Raw genomic sequence first — 13,814 nt, 5'->3', positions numbered from 1 at the left:
ATGCACTTAATTAACAGATTTATTGTGACCAAATATGAGAGAGCAGAATTAAGAAAAAGTATGAAAGCATCTGGCTATTAGTTTTATTTTTCTGGCACTAAAAGACACTATCACATTACTGGCAGTAATAACTGGTCAGCTTTTCCTGTTGGATCAATGTCTTTGACTCATGCCAAAAGTGCTGTGTTATTCTAACAAGTAGAAAAATAAACTAGTACAAGCAAATGACCTTGGCTATTTGTCACATTATAAGAAAACAAATAGAATTGTTCATGAACAACAGGACAGATTTGTGTAAAGTCTCTGTGGAATAGCCAAAGCGCTTCAGCTGTTCCTTTTCACTGCTCAATTGTTGTGTATTTGAGAACTCCCATTCTGAGCGTTATTGTGCAACTCTCATTTAACAGAAAAACATGTCCTTGGTACAGTGCATTCTTCTTTGTATCCAGCCTTCTTCATGGGCAAATCCACTGAAATGCAGATAAAACTATTAGAAACCACTTAATAACCATGTCATTGTGAGCACCTCTCTTCTAGAAGGAAAGGCTTAATTGAAGAGAGTGGGCATGCCTGGTACTGAGAAACTGAAGTCTCCTCTTCTAAACAGACCTATCTCAAGGGATGTGGAGTTATGGCTTAATTTGGGGCAAGGGGGGCAAGAAAAGACTGGGCTTCTTCTCACTCTTATTCATCTAATTTATTTCAGTATAGAGAGTGGAGCTAACTACATAGGTAGTTTAATGCAGAAATAGGCTAGCTGCAGGCCAACCTATGCTTCCTGGGGATCTACGCTGACAGCCTCCTCCAAGGTCAAATCAATGATGGCCTGTTACTGAAATGAGAAGTCTTATTAAAAACACACACACACCAAAACAGAAAACCTTTTCTTCTGTAATCCAACAATTAACTTGCCTGTCAATAGATAGCACTGCAGTGCCTTCAAAACGGAATTTCCTATTCCTCTCAAGAGTTATTATGCAGAGGAAATACGATTTTCAAAAACCCAGCAGTTTGGATAAAGCTGTTATAAGGGAATGCTTTATAAGTACATACAATAATAAAAAGCAAGCACCTGTTTGTTGCTGGGGAAAAAAAATATGGAATGATTCCAGGCTAGCGGAGACCAGCATAACCTGTCTGTTGGCTAATGCTGTAGATAGATAAGCATATCTTTCCCAAGACTGGATTCAGCACTTTCTAAAGCTTCCCCCCTCCCCCCACCCAGTAAGTATGATTCTATGTAGAGATGATTTTTTTCAAGCATGTTTTTGAAGGGGGGGGAATTTATACATTTTTTCTTGAGGGAGGAGAGGGGGAAGGGAAATAGCAGTAGTCACAGCAAAAATAGGTATTACTTGGCTGTTGGTCTGCTCCAGCTGATCGATCTGGAAAGAGAAGTATGTAAGAAATGCCCTACTGTGTCAGAGCAATGGGCCATTTAGCCCAATCATCTGTCTCCAACAGAGGCAAGAGGAGAGGCTATTTAGTGAGTGCATGGGAGTGTGGCTCCCCCCCTATGACTCCCTTCCCTCCCACTGCCTCAGCATCCATAACTGTGGTACTCACAAATGCCAGCAGATACAGCCTTGCATATTCCCTTTTGCTGCGCACTGGTGGCACCAGTAGCTACCAAAAGATTATTACAAATCATCTCACGTTTGGACAGTGGAGCTCTCAGACAAAGACTATTGTTCAACCTGTGCTTATTCTGAGCAACTCTGCATCAACATTTTGGAGGATGCTGTTGCTTATCAAACTCCTTGAAGGCTTTAGCTTGATGAGAGAGGGTGAAATATTGCATGTTCTGAAGTTAAGTACAATTCACACTGCTTTATTCTTTTACCTATCTCCATACTGAAAGAGCCATCTATCCTTAAATACTGTCATCTGTACAAAAGCCTCATTCAAGGTTAACCACACAAAGAACTTAAAGCAATGGGACTTTGAACAAACCCATAGTTAAACAGAAGCATGACTATTTTGCAGAAATGCAGCCTACATAAACATCTATTCAGGATCATTTTTTAAAACCATCTTGGCAAAGAAGTCCCCTATTGTTTATTTCAGTGCTCAGCTATAAACAGAGTAATTTCCACACCATGCTCTTTTCATTTTAAAGTCTGGTTGCCTTGGATTTTGAATTCTAATTAAAATATCTACTGGAGTCCATAAACTGCTATCAAAAAAAAGAAGAAAAAAGAAAAAAAGAAAGCTAAAATGGTTATAGTGAAAACTGACATCCCCCAGTATTTTTTTTTAGCTTGAGCAGATTAGCAAAAAATCATCTAAAAGGTGAAACACATGTAACTATTTCTCAATAATCTCATCTTTCTTTAGGAGGATTAAAAAATTCTTATCACTTAAAGCTGGCATTTGCCTTCACAGAGTACTTTTTTTTTTCTGCTATATCAGGAAGCAAAAAATAAGTGGGATTACTGGAACTGTTCTGCCTGGGAATGTGTACGAAACTGGTATTACTGAAAAAAGAAGTTAGGCTATTCCTGGCTGCCAAACCCAAACTTTAGCCATTTTTCTTCATCTATGGGATACAATAATTAATGCTTTGTAATATGCACTGTGATATACATTATATACACAAACACACATATACTCATACACATATATATACACACACAGAGCACATATGCTATACTTAATAGCATGTACCATATATGCTATATACCATGTTTCCCTTCCAGAAGTCAATGAAGTATGCAATGCACTAGGGCAGCTGCAGAACCAACTGACTTGCACGTATTGAAAACATATAGATCAAATGAACAAAGCACAATAAATGTTTAGACACTTTCAAATAAAAGGTAGAAAAAAATCTTAAACAAGTTCTAGTTTTATATTCATGATTATATCTCAATAATTTTATGAATATAACCACATAGACACTGGCACACAGTTCCCCTTCACCCAGTCATATAAATGAACTAAATTAGTAATGTGACAAGTAAGAAAAAAAAAAATGTAACAAATAGATCTAAACTGTATCATGCAATTTAGACTGCAAAAGCTACCTATATCCATTAACCTGTTTCTACTTTGTCTCTCCTACTTAAGACTCTTTCTGCTTGGTCTTCCACCATTGCCATCTACTTTCAAAATAATGATGATGATGATCCTTCTGAAGGAAAACTTTTTTACTACCTACTCCTTTCTCCATCAATCAGGCTTAAACTCACAGAAGGAGTCCAAGAGTGCCATCAATGCAAATTCAGCATCTCCTAATCCTGAAGTTGTTCTAAGAGGTTTGTATGCAAATTGCTCCAGAATCAGTCTTGGTAGACTCCTTATTACACCTGAGGATTTTACTTACAGGCATCTTGACCTGGGCTGGAGTCAACACAGTACCCTAGAAATACTCAAGGTTTGAACTGAATTTGCATTTGTTAATCTTTTTGTTGTTGTTGTGAGTAAAACTAAACCCTACCATGAGAGTATTTTTAAAATGCTAGCCTAATACAGGAACCACACTTTAAAGAATTGGAAAATGCATCTTATCACAAGACCCTGTCTGATTTTAGACCTGCTGAGAAATTATGATCCTACAGAGAAAGCCGGTTCCAAAAACTCCTGGGGATATTGCATTAGATTTACTAATGACTCTTCTGCTGCCTTGTCTCTTGTGTGCAACATCAGTAATTTTAAAAAGAAAAGCTTTTAGCAAAACTTACTTCCTAATAAGTTGGTGTTTCTCTACCATTCCATATATGTGGTTGAGTGCAGCTGTACAAGTTCAACAGCAACACTGCTGCAGCTCAAAGAGCAGTTGAAATGAAATATCACTAGTTAGTTTAACGCCTCTCTCTGATGGCATGATGATCTATAGATCTGATGCCTTCTAAAAAGATGACATCACAGTGTTGTCTTGGTAACCCAGTAGGAGCCGTTCTGGTTTTAACCAACAAGAGAAAAATCAACTGGAAACCCGACATGTTGATCACAGCTTGATGGGATGCTGCAGAATTCTGTTTGGGAAAACAAGCATCAGAGCATCTCAAGAAGTCAACACAGTTACAGCTGTCTATGAGTGAAACCTGTTTGTCCACAGCCTCATGACTCCTCATTATTCCCAAGCACTGATTAAAGCTTTCTTGTGGTTGGGGCATTCACAAACACACCTCTCACCTGTGTGAATGCTTTGGTGTGATCTTAGACTGCAGACTTTGGGTTTTTTTTCCTCTTAGGTGGAACACCTGTAGAGGGCTTCATAAAATCTCCCTGCACCACATAATCTTACAAAGATTTTGACATTTTTAGCTTTCTATCAAATTTGGATAAAATTAGCTAATGGATTCATGATTTACCAGAGCAAAGAGAGAGAACAGGGCAGATGTGCATAGAACTGCATAAGCCTTCTTTAGTTAGGTATTAGGTGATTATTAAGAAACACACATTTTTATCAGTGCCAAATAGTATCTTCCTGAAAATAACATATTTTGAACATTTTCTTTACTTTGTAGGTAGGCTATTTTTCACCTATCAGCTGCACTTAATTAAAAGGTAGCACATTGTTTGACCTGATCTTCCTTCAGGCACTTCCATCAGAAAGAGAGTGAGAGTCACCTTTTTGTCCTCCTTTTTAATAAAAAAAAGGAAAGAAAAGAAGTTGAAGCATACCCATTTAACTTCAAAAGAAGTTAAGAAGAATGCAAGTTAAGAAATGCAAAAACGATGCCCATATTAATTCTTTAATCTAGCATACAGGTATGACGTTGCAAGTGTATTATCAAAGTTTTTTTTTCTTTTCTTTCAGATGCACCAGTAGTATACCTTTAGTACCACCTGTTATATTTCATATTTAGAATGTTTTTGTCTCCATTTGTGCACCAACAAATCTTTCTCAACTTTCTAAGTGATTGACTTCACTGCAAACTTATATGACCCGTACATAGCAGTCAGTTATTTTTCCTAAAATATTTGACCTGTAGCATTGATATGCACATGTAGTATCAATGACATTTGCTGTGTACTTATCTCAGGTTCAATCAGCATATAATAACAAAGGCTATCACCTGCATGTGTCTAAAGACTGTATTCGTCATACCAATACAGACGTGTGTTACCGCTTACCTTTCGGATCACTAAATGAGGGCATTTGTAGCCATGCACAAAGAGACTTTGCAAGCAAGATATATATGGCTTACAGGTACAAAGCAATTATTGTCTCACACAAACTCACACACCAGCAAGATCAGCAGAGCTTACTAAGGTACTAGGGTAAGTGTTAGCATGTTCACCCCCCAACCCGCCCTGTAAGACCCCTGAAGAGCCTCTGCTGACCAGGCAGACCTCGGTCAGGAAGGGGGGGCAGGAGCAGAGGGGGTGTTGGCCTCTGCTGCTCCCCAGAGTATGGACATTTGGAATTGCTAAACCGCCATCGCCCACCAAATACACTGATGCTGTTGACGCCAACAACCCAAATGACTGCCAGTTGTGGACTAGGCACCCCACTTCATGCTTTTAGCTTTTTTTTAAAAACAAACAAACAAAAAAAAACCTTTCCATGTTTACATTTTACTCCCGAGTCGTAGACCTGCTAAGAATTGTCCTGTCAACAATCCCACCTCTGCCTGGAATCTGGAATTTTACCTTTCTTATCTTTCTTTAGATTTTCTCATGGCTCTGTCTCACACCATAGCAATGCTTCTGAAATCTGAGCCAGGGTTATGCAGGTGGGCCTTGGATTCTTGGAAGGCAGGCAGCCAAACTGCAAGGAGGGTAGCTGGGAAAGTAACAGAGTTACAAAGGGAGATGGTTAAGCGTATCAGGCACAAAGCGGAAATTCACAGGTATTTGAAGTGAAGTTAATTATGCTTTTCTGTTTTTGTTTACATTCACAGAAAAACAATGACTTTTCACGACAACTAAGGAATAAAAAGTACAGCGAAAGCAGGAGAATGCTGGGCAGGCAAGTACCAGATGTCAGAAGTGGCTACCTTAGAATAGGCCTGTAAAAAAGTATTATGCACCTACATAATCAGGCTTTCAACTTGCAAATGAATCTTTTCTCAGTAACAGAGAAAAATAGGATGACTGGTCCTTTAAATAAACGTCCAAGCAGATGGTAGATAAACAAGGGACTGCAAGACATTTCTTGCAGGTTTCAGAAGTCTATGGAGATGGCCACTGTATGGGATATAAATTAAGTGGAGGAGAAAAACTCAATGAAGTTCTGCCTTTGATTTCGCAGTGGGATCCACAATTGACTTCTGTGCCATTATTACACTACCAAACAATAGAAATTAAGTAGCATCTTCTTTTTTTCCACACTACTGCAGAATTTAATCTACCTAAAAACTACTGCTACCTGGATTCCTACCTCCTTTAATTCACACACGTTCTTAATATAGTAACCTTATGAAATCATTATTTAAAAAAAATGTTAAACCAAGAGATGCTAACAAATTTCATCATTACAAAACAAAAGTGAATAGAGGGCTGCTTCACACAACACAATCAAATAATAAACATAAAGGATTTTTTAAAAATATGCAAATAAATTTACTTCTAGTCTTCATGAATTTGAATCATTTCTATCTTTAGAAAGAAGCATAATGATTTTTTGAGGCATTTTAGAAAAATGGTTATTATTCGTAGAAGTTTTCTTAACAAACGTATGGCTCAACTATTTTAAAGATAAAGTCTTAAGCTTTAATGCTATTACAAGAGATAGTTACACATCACTAATTTTATCTCCAGTAAAAAACAGAGAATTAACATTTATTCATTCTTAAAGCCAAACATCCCTAGAAAAAATTAATATAGCAAGCAAACTGTTAATCTGGGGGGGGGGGAATTGCTTGCTTTATTGATATTTTCCTCAAAATTAAGCAAAATCTCAATATTTAAATATGTTTAAGTCAATCCAAATACCTTATAATTACAAAACAAATTTCATTGCACAGGTAATCTATTACATATTTGCTACATAAAATTATTTTTTCTAGTCTTGACAAACAGTTTTATCATCTGGAAAGCATTATCTGGAGGGAGTATTTCTAACCCCAAAAATTCAAAAATGAATTCTGTTCTTAGGGTTTGATTAATAAACAGCAACGACTCCCAAATCCCCACACCCACTTTCTGAAAGGGCTCGTTGGCATGGAAACCAGAACATGCATTATTATTCAGGGGTGCTAAGAGAATACTCATGCCCAATGTAAGTCCTCAAAACGGCAAAAAGAGAGAGCAGAAGAGCATTTTTCTAAGGCAGTTACTGAATTGCTCCTAAAAATGAACAATTGGTGTGAAAATAACAGATTGAACTCTTAGATAGATCTAACTTTGAGGTATCGCTCTTTTATACCCATACCGATCTCATTTTGCTCAAGCAAGACTCCTCCCTGTGACTTTAATTACTATCTTCTTACAAAGCCTTAGATCCAGCTGTGTTCTCACTGTTGGGGTTTCTAGGCACTGCAATACAAATAAGGTAATAAAAAATTTTAAGAGTCAGTTCAGCTGAATGTCTTTATTGGTAATACATTCCTTTTTATAAATAGAACTCAGTTTTTGCCCTTTACAACTATCAATTCCAATAAAATGCATAGTGATTCTGTATGTGTTTTCAGAGAGCACTTCATAAGACTCATTCTTTTCATAAACATACTAGTTTCCGGCCAGTTCTTGACACCATTTTAAATAAGCAATAGCTTATATGCCCATAAAAACTAGTAAGTTTTTAAGCTGTTAGACTTCAAAATGAACCTTATTTGGGAAACAAAGATCTGGTATTGGTGCTTATAGCTTCAAGAATCACTTTTACTTGTTTACCACATACAAAATGTGTGCATCTCATATCTGTACAGAAACAGCCCAAATTTGATGCTGACTCACTTGTCACTGAAAGTTAGGATTTTTTTTTTTTTTTTTGCTTTGAAATGAGAAAAGAAATGTAGATGCAATGTGATAGCACAATACAGTGTTATGGTACAAGCATTTGCTTATGGCACATTCTTTTTAAACCAAAGGACCCAGGGATATAGCCATATCTATCTTCTTGAACGCCTACTAAGTTAGAGAGGTGCAGCAGCAACTTCAATTCAGAGTTGCCAGGCAGCTGGGGCAAATGCTGATCCCCTTGCATCTTGAGTATTTCCCTTAGGGGGAGAGGGAGAGAGGAAAAAAAGCAGGGGGGAGGGCAAAAAAAAAAAAAAAAAAAGCTATATTGTTAGATTTTTGTTTAAGCACATATGCTAGGAGCTTGCTTCTTTTTTTCCCCCCCAACTTTCTCCCTAGATATATCTATGGCAAAGCATAAAACATTGTGTTTTCATGGCATATGTGCCCAAGAGGTTGTCCTTCCCAATTATATCAACTATCTTAAAAAAAACCCTCTACCTTGCTTGTATCAAAAAGCATAATTAATATAACAAAACTTACAAATGTAATAGGAAGGACTTAAAGTGTAGATATGATGCTTCTAATTCCCACAAAAGCAATAAACAAAACCAACCCTCACCTCCCCATGGGAAAAGCAAAAGCTGAAATACAACTTAATTCTTTCAGAGCTCCTCACTATCAAACTTGTGAAATTCAGATCCCGATCAGTCTAATCAGACACCTCAGAAATGCTGGGTTCAGTCTGACTGCATTTTGAAATTTCTGACTGTATGTGAATCACTACCCTAACAATGGTATTTCTCCTCCCACTTCATACTTGCAGTTATGTTAATACAGTATTAATAAGGTTTAAAGACTTGCATACAGAGTACAATCCATATTCTGACAATCACAGATAATCAGGGACTAGCTAATGAACATTTATTTATAGACCCACTTTTGCATGCATGCAATATGATGCTACCAATTTTTTTTTCCACACACCTAAATCACAAAATGCCCAGAGACAGACAAGCCCTCACTCATGAGTACTACTCTCAAGCTGTTCCAAAATCCTTTCAGGGCCATTCCAATAAAGCATTAAGCAAAAAAGATTTAAAACACCTGTCCCATGTAGCTCAGATATCACTATAAGGCAGGCAATAAAAAAAGCCTTATTTGAACTTTGGTTTAATTCTCAGGTTTATTTTAAAACCTAATCTAAACCTTGATTAATGTTAGTCATTCATTCTGCTCACCTGTATGAATTTGCTCCATATTTTCACTTAAATCATAACATCAGAAAGCACAACATGAAGACTTTAGGGAGGAAGGAAAACTCTCTCTTCCACTCCCAACTTTTTAAAATGTGATTTAGCATGACACAGCAACTTTCAGTTATACAAAGACAATTCTACAAACAGTCTTTTCAGCAAAGATTATTAAACTGAAACTTCTCGGTAAGGTAGATTTGATGCAAGATTTAAAAAAGCAGAAACTATTCTATTTGACAATGTATCATTACTATTTGTATTTCAAAATGAAACCACTCTTTACCACAGTACGATCCAACATTATGAAAAAAGCTCATAACAAGATAGAGTAATGCAGCATTACAAATTTATTTAGTTTCTTTGAAGTCATTTTTCAGCACGGAAAATTTTACTTCAATTTCTATGCATTAAAATCAAGGATGGATTTTTTTTTAAAAAAAAAGAAGTGCTGTGCTTATTATTTTTTTTTTTTTACAAGATATAATCCATATCTCATGAACCAATTTCTTTAGTTATAAAGTTGATAAAAAATAAGTGATGCACCACCACAATTTTCTTTAAACATGTGAAATACATATCTTTGGGAAACAAGATTTTTTTTTTTTAAATTGTATCATGAAAGATACAGACCTGAAAAAGGATAAACGATCATACACAAGGCATAAACATTACACAGAATAATTCAGACATTTTATAAAGAGATCTGGAAAAGTACCTAAAATAGTAACATTTATTTAGTATAAAATTTCAATAATAAAATATTGCTCAGAATAAATAAGAAAACATGAGTTTCTTTAACACTGCTCTGCCCTTAAAGCTCTCTTGGATGTAATATGATCAGACCTGATCAAAACTGAAATTTGTATTCTTCCTCTGTATCAACTTGGCAGATTTACAGGCCTCAGGCCATTCTTTGTTAGAAAGAACGTACTATCAACAAAACACAAAATTCATTTCAAGGCTCATGCGTAGTTATGGGCAAAAAAAAATTCTAGTGTGAAGAAACCTTATACAGAAGATTTTAATACTTAAATATTTGCCTTTTTTGTTAAAACTGAAGTGCAATAAGATGACTTATGGATTATGAACGCGGAGAGAAGGCTGCCCAAGTCTCCTCAAAAGCTTCTAAATACCTGTGCAGCTCTAATTCATCATTAACAAAGCTGGTAGGGAAAGTTAACACTAGAGATGCAAGTTGCATTCCCTTTATATGGGGACATTTGATTTCATTCCTGCACGCCCCATTTGTAGACATGGCAATTTGGAGTAGTTCTTCAGTAGCTGCTCAATAGCAATGTGACGGACATTGAGTTCTGAGGCCAAAGAGTCCTTTTCTTGGACTTGCTGCGTCAGCTCCTCAAACACATCTGCAAGAATATTATTAGGTGAATCCACTTGGTCACTGTACTTTTACAGAATTAAGAAGCAGTGCTGAATGTTACTAGTAAAAACGCACATGTATATAAGCAGGCTCATGCACAAAATGCGCAGTGGTATTTTGTTCCAACACTACTTGGTATGTACATTCTAAATCGTATCACATCACCAGTTAATAGCTTTAGGTGAGTTAAGGATGAGGTCGTAACTTCAAATAAAGGTGAATTCAGTCAAAAAAGCAAACCAAGTAAATAGTGTATTCTAAGTGTAAGTTTGCATCACACAAGGAGGTTACAAAACAAATGCATGTGCAAGTGTCTTCTCTTGGGTGGGAATAAGGCATATATAGAGATTTCAGTTCAAAACTTCATTGAGAGTAAAAGTCACCCCCGTATTTTTTAAATATGATTTTCTTTATTACAAAGTGGCACAAACCCAAAACAAAGTATTTAAAAATTCTCACCCTGAATTTGCTTGAGCAGTTTTTCATTAAGTTGTTTTAACTCTCCAGGAGTCATCATATTCACTGTAACAATAAAATCTGTTAGCACTACCACCAAAGCAACATAAGTATTGCTAAGCAGACTGCCATTTTCTCAGATTGTTTTATTTACATCCTAATGATGAACAAGTGTGTGGAAGTAATTACTGGCAACACTATTTATTAGTAATTTGTGGGAAGTTTGAAAATTCTTATGTTGATTTTAAGTGCTCAATTTTAAGTGCTCCAAAGACAACTGTCTACTCCATAGAAAAGTCCCTTGCTCAACATGAAAGAGATATAAAAAACAGAAAACACCAGAATCAGAATTGCTTGTGTAAATTGCCTGTCATCTTTAAACAGTTCCTACCCTTCTGGGGTGGGGGGGGGTGGGGGGAATCTTGGTTTGATACAACCAAACACCAGTTTATTAAAAAAAAAAAAAAAAAAAAAAAAGATTACTTTTCACTTTCTTTTGCTACTTTCACAGGGAGAACTAGAAGACCCTCTGCATCATTTGAAAGCCCTCCTATATTTCAGCTTATATGCACATTGCTCCTCCTCAGAGAAAATGCATATTGAACACCAAAGGAGGAAATTTTTCAAGTATTCTATGCAACCCCGCAAGCAACAGTAGCAATTAGGGAAGGCTAAGCATTGGCCTACTTTCTAGAAATCCCTCAAAAAGGGGACAGGAGTACAGGTTGGCAGCCTGTTTGCTATTGAGATGTCATGGGCAGCACAGAGAAAATGACAATCCTGATCATCACAGGAAGATACAGGGCACTGAAACAAACTTTAAGACCTTTCAGGGTTTTTTTTACTATGCTGCAGCTTAGCACAGCTCTCTTGCTCCGCACTTGAGAAAAAACTACGCTGCAGTTGCACAGCTTTTGTTCAGAGATTTCTAAATGCAAGAAGTTTCTATATTGTTAAGTTCTGAAGAGGCTGAATTTTATTTACCCAAAAGACTATTATCCTAAGCCTTCTCTCCCAACCCTTCTCACATCTTGCAGTTATGGGATATTAACTTTCTGCTGTTACTGCCAAACAAAAGAAGTTGGCAAGAGCTGAGATGGCTTACTTGCTACTCAGGACCTGAAGCCACTTAACAGTGAAACAGACTCTTCTTATTATTCCAACAGCCATTTACAGTGGTGCTCCTTCCTTCCCTCAGCTACCATTAGAACAGAAGATTTCTTTTTCATGTCTGGCCATCCTTTAGTTTAATTCTTACTAAACTCTAAGAAAACCCTACCTGGATTCAATACGGTAATCAACAGTCCCCAAAAATTCAAGGAATTGTTCCCTCTTTCTATAGCCCCTGGTAGGAAGTTGCTGCCTGTTTCTTCATTGTTTTTATCAGTGTTGCATCAACAGCAGCAGGTTTACACATTTCCTCCTCCCTATGTGTAAATGGACCCAAGACTGTTTTAAGTCATGTAATTCTGGTACAGGAGAAAAAGGGGGAAGGAAGAGAACACTGAACTTAAATGATATAAAGGTTATTCAATCCCACAGCTGAGGTAACTGATAAAGAAATACTGACCAAGCTATTTACAGTTACGTTAACAACAAGTTTTTAACAGAGTGCTATGTTGTTACAGTCAGTGCAGATACTGCAATGAGAGAAGGTACCTAGTTTTGGCAGAGAAAGTTTAGTTAAATTTTTCTACAAAATGCTGATATTAACACTGAAAATCTTCAAATGACCACCTTATAATCCAGAAGAGCTAAATACTACAAAGATTAAACAAATACCTATAACTCAAAGCAAAAATGCCTTAAAAGTGCATTATGCAGTCATAACAGCTAGGAAAAAAATCTGTTCACATGCTCAAAACTGCTTTATATTCCCCTGTCCCAAAATCAGAGATCAGAGAGATAAATTCCAAGTGACTAACTTCAGTTAGATAACCCCATAAACCAGGTCAAGCTTTCATAATTCCTCTGTTAACTGCTGTTCTGATTTATTTCATCCCACTTTATGACTCCAGAGGACAGGTGGTCAAACAGCAACACATATCTGTTTTGATTTATGGCTTTAAGACTACTGATCTACTGTCAGTGTAATGTGAAGCCTCACATAGCAGTTAATTATAAAAAAAAATCCATTTATAAAGAATGAAAAATGGACACCAAACAGTGCAAGGACAGGTTTTGTTAGTTTATTAAAAAAAAAGTCTAAGGAAACTGATTCCAACTCTTTACTGTATCTCTGTATGTCTCAATTCTGAATTATATTGTTACCTTCTTTTTCATGACTCAGTTTTCTACCACATATTTTGCTAGGTTGTTCTTCTTTACTTCTTGGGTTTTTTGAAATTCAAAAGGCCTCCCCAATTACTTCCATCCTCATCAAAAGGAAGAGTGAATGAATCTAACTTTAGAACCAAGGACTGTTCCAAAAGCAGCATGGTAACTGCATAGAGCTCCAGGAACTTATACTTAGCCTACATAAAATGTGTTGATTCCAAGGATACTATAATATTCTAGAATTATTTTTCTAAAACCTTCTTCCAGTGACCTCCTTCTGAAATTATAGGAAGAGGTATTTTTCACTGCTTTCAATATCACCATAGATATCAAAAGAATTGCCTATGCTACAGCACTACAGATGACATGGTGGCATAAGGGCCTTCATATTTTCTTACACTCAAACAGAAGAAAAAATCTAATGAAATGCACAAGAAAAGTCTACTACTATTACGGATACTTTAATCTTGTATATTGTTTCACAAGTTTGCTTTGCCACCTTACCTCTAATTTCTTCTATTGCTCAAGGCAGCTCTTTCTCCAAGACACAATTCAAGAGACCACACATGTTCAGCAAGACGGTTACCGTCAGT

The 13,814-nt window shown here is 36.5% G+C and overlaps 1 protein-coding gene across 7 annotated transcripts in view; it reads right to left on the bottom strand.

Annotated features, from left to right (window-relative positions):
• Positions 1-13,814, bottom strand: part of C1H21orf91 (chromosome 1 C21orf91 homolog) — a 91,462-nt gene that overhangs the window by 63,549 nt on the left and 14,099 nt on the right. For 3 of the 7 annotated variants that reach the window (XM_013955343.2, XM_067299662.1, XM_013955342.2), the window contains exons 4-5: positions 10,948-11,010; positions 8,967-10,474 (exon numbers count right to left, since the gene is read on the bottom strand). In XM_013955343.2, the coding sequence (XP_013810797.1) occupies positions 10,314-10,474; positions 10,948-11,010 (224 nt within the window). In that variant the 3' untranslated portion in view covers positions 8,967-10,313. Of the gene's footprint in view, positions 1-49; positions 471-3,683; positions 3,978-5,601; positions 5,735-7,324; positions 7,429-8,966; positions 10,475-10,947; positions 11,011-13,814 lie in introns of those variants that run through there. The other 4 variants (XR_001294377.2, XR_001294378.2, XR_010884688.1 and 1 more) reach the window with 4 other exon arrangements.

Source organism: Apteryx mantelli, chromosome 1 (assembly GCF_036417845.1).
Source record: "Apteryx mantelli isolate bAptMan1 chromosome 1, bAptMan1.hap1, whole genome shotgun sequence".
Taxonomy (NCBI): Eukaryota; Metazoa; Chordata; class Aves; order Apterygiformes; family Apterygidae; genus Apteryx; species Apteryx mantelli.
Note: the sequence above shows the minus strand (reverse complement) of the source record. Positions and strands in the feature narration are given on the sequence as shown.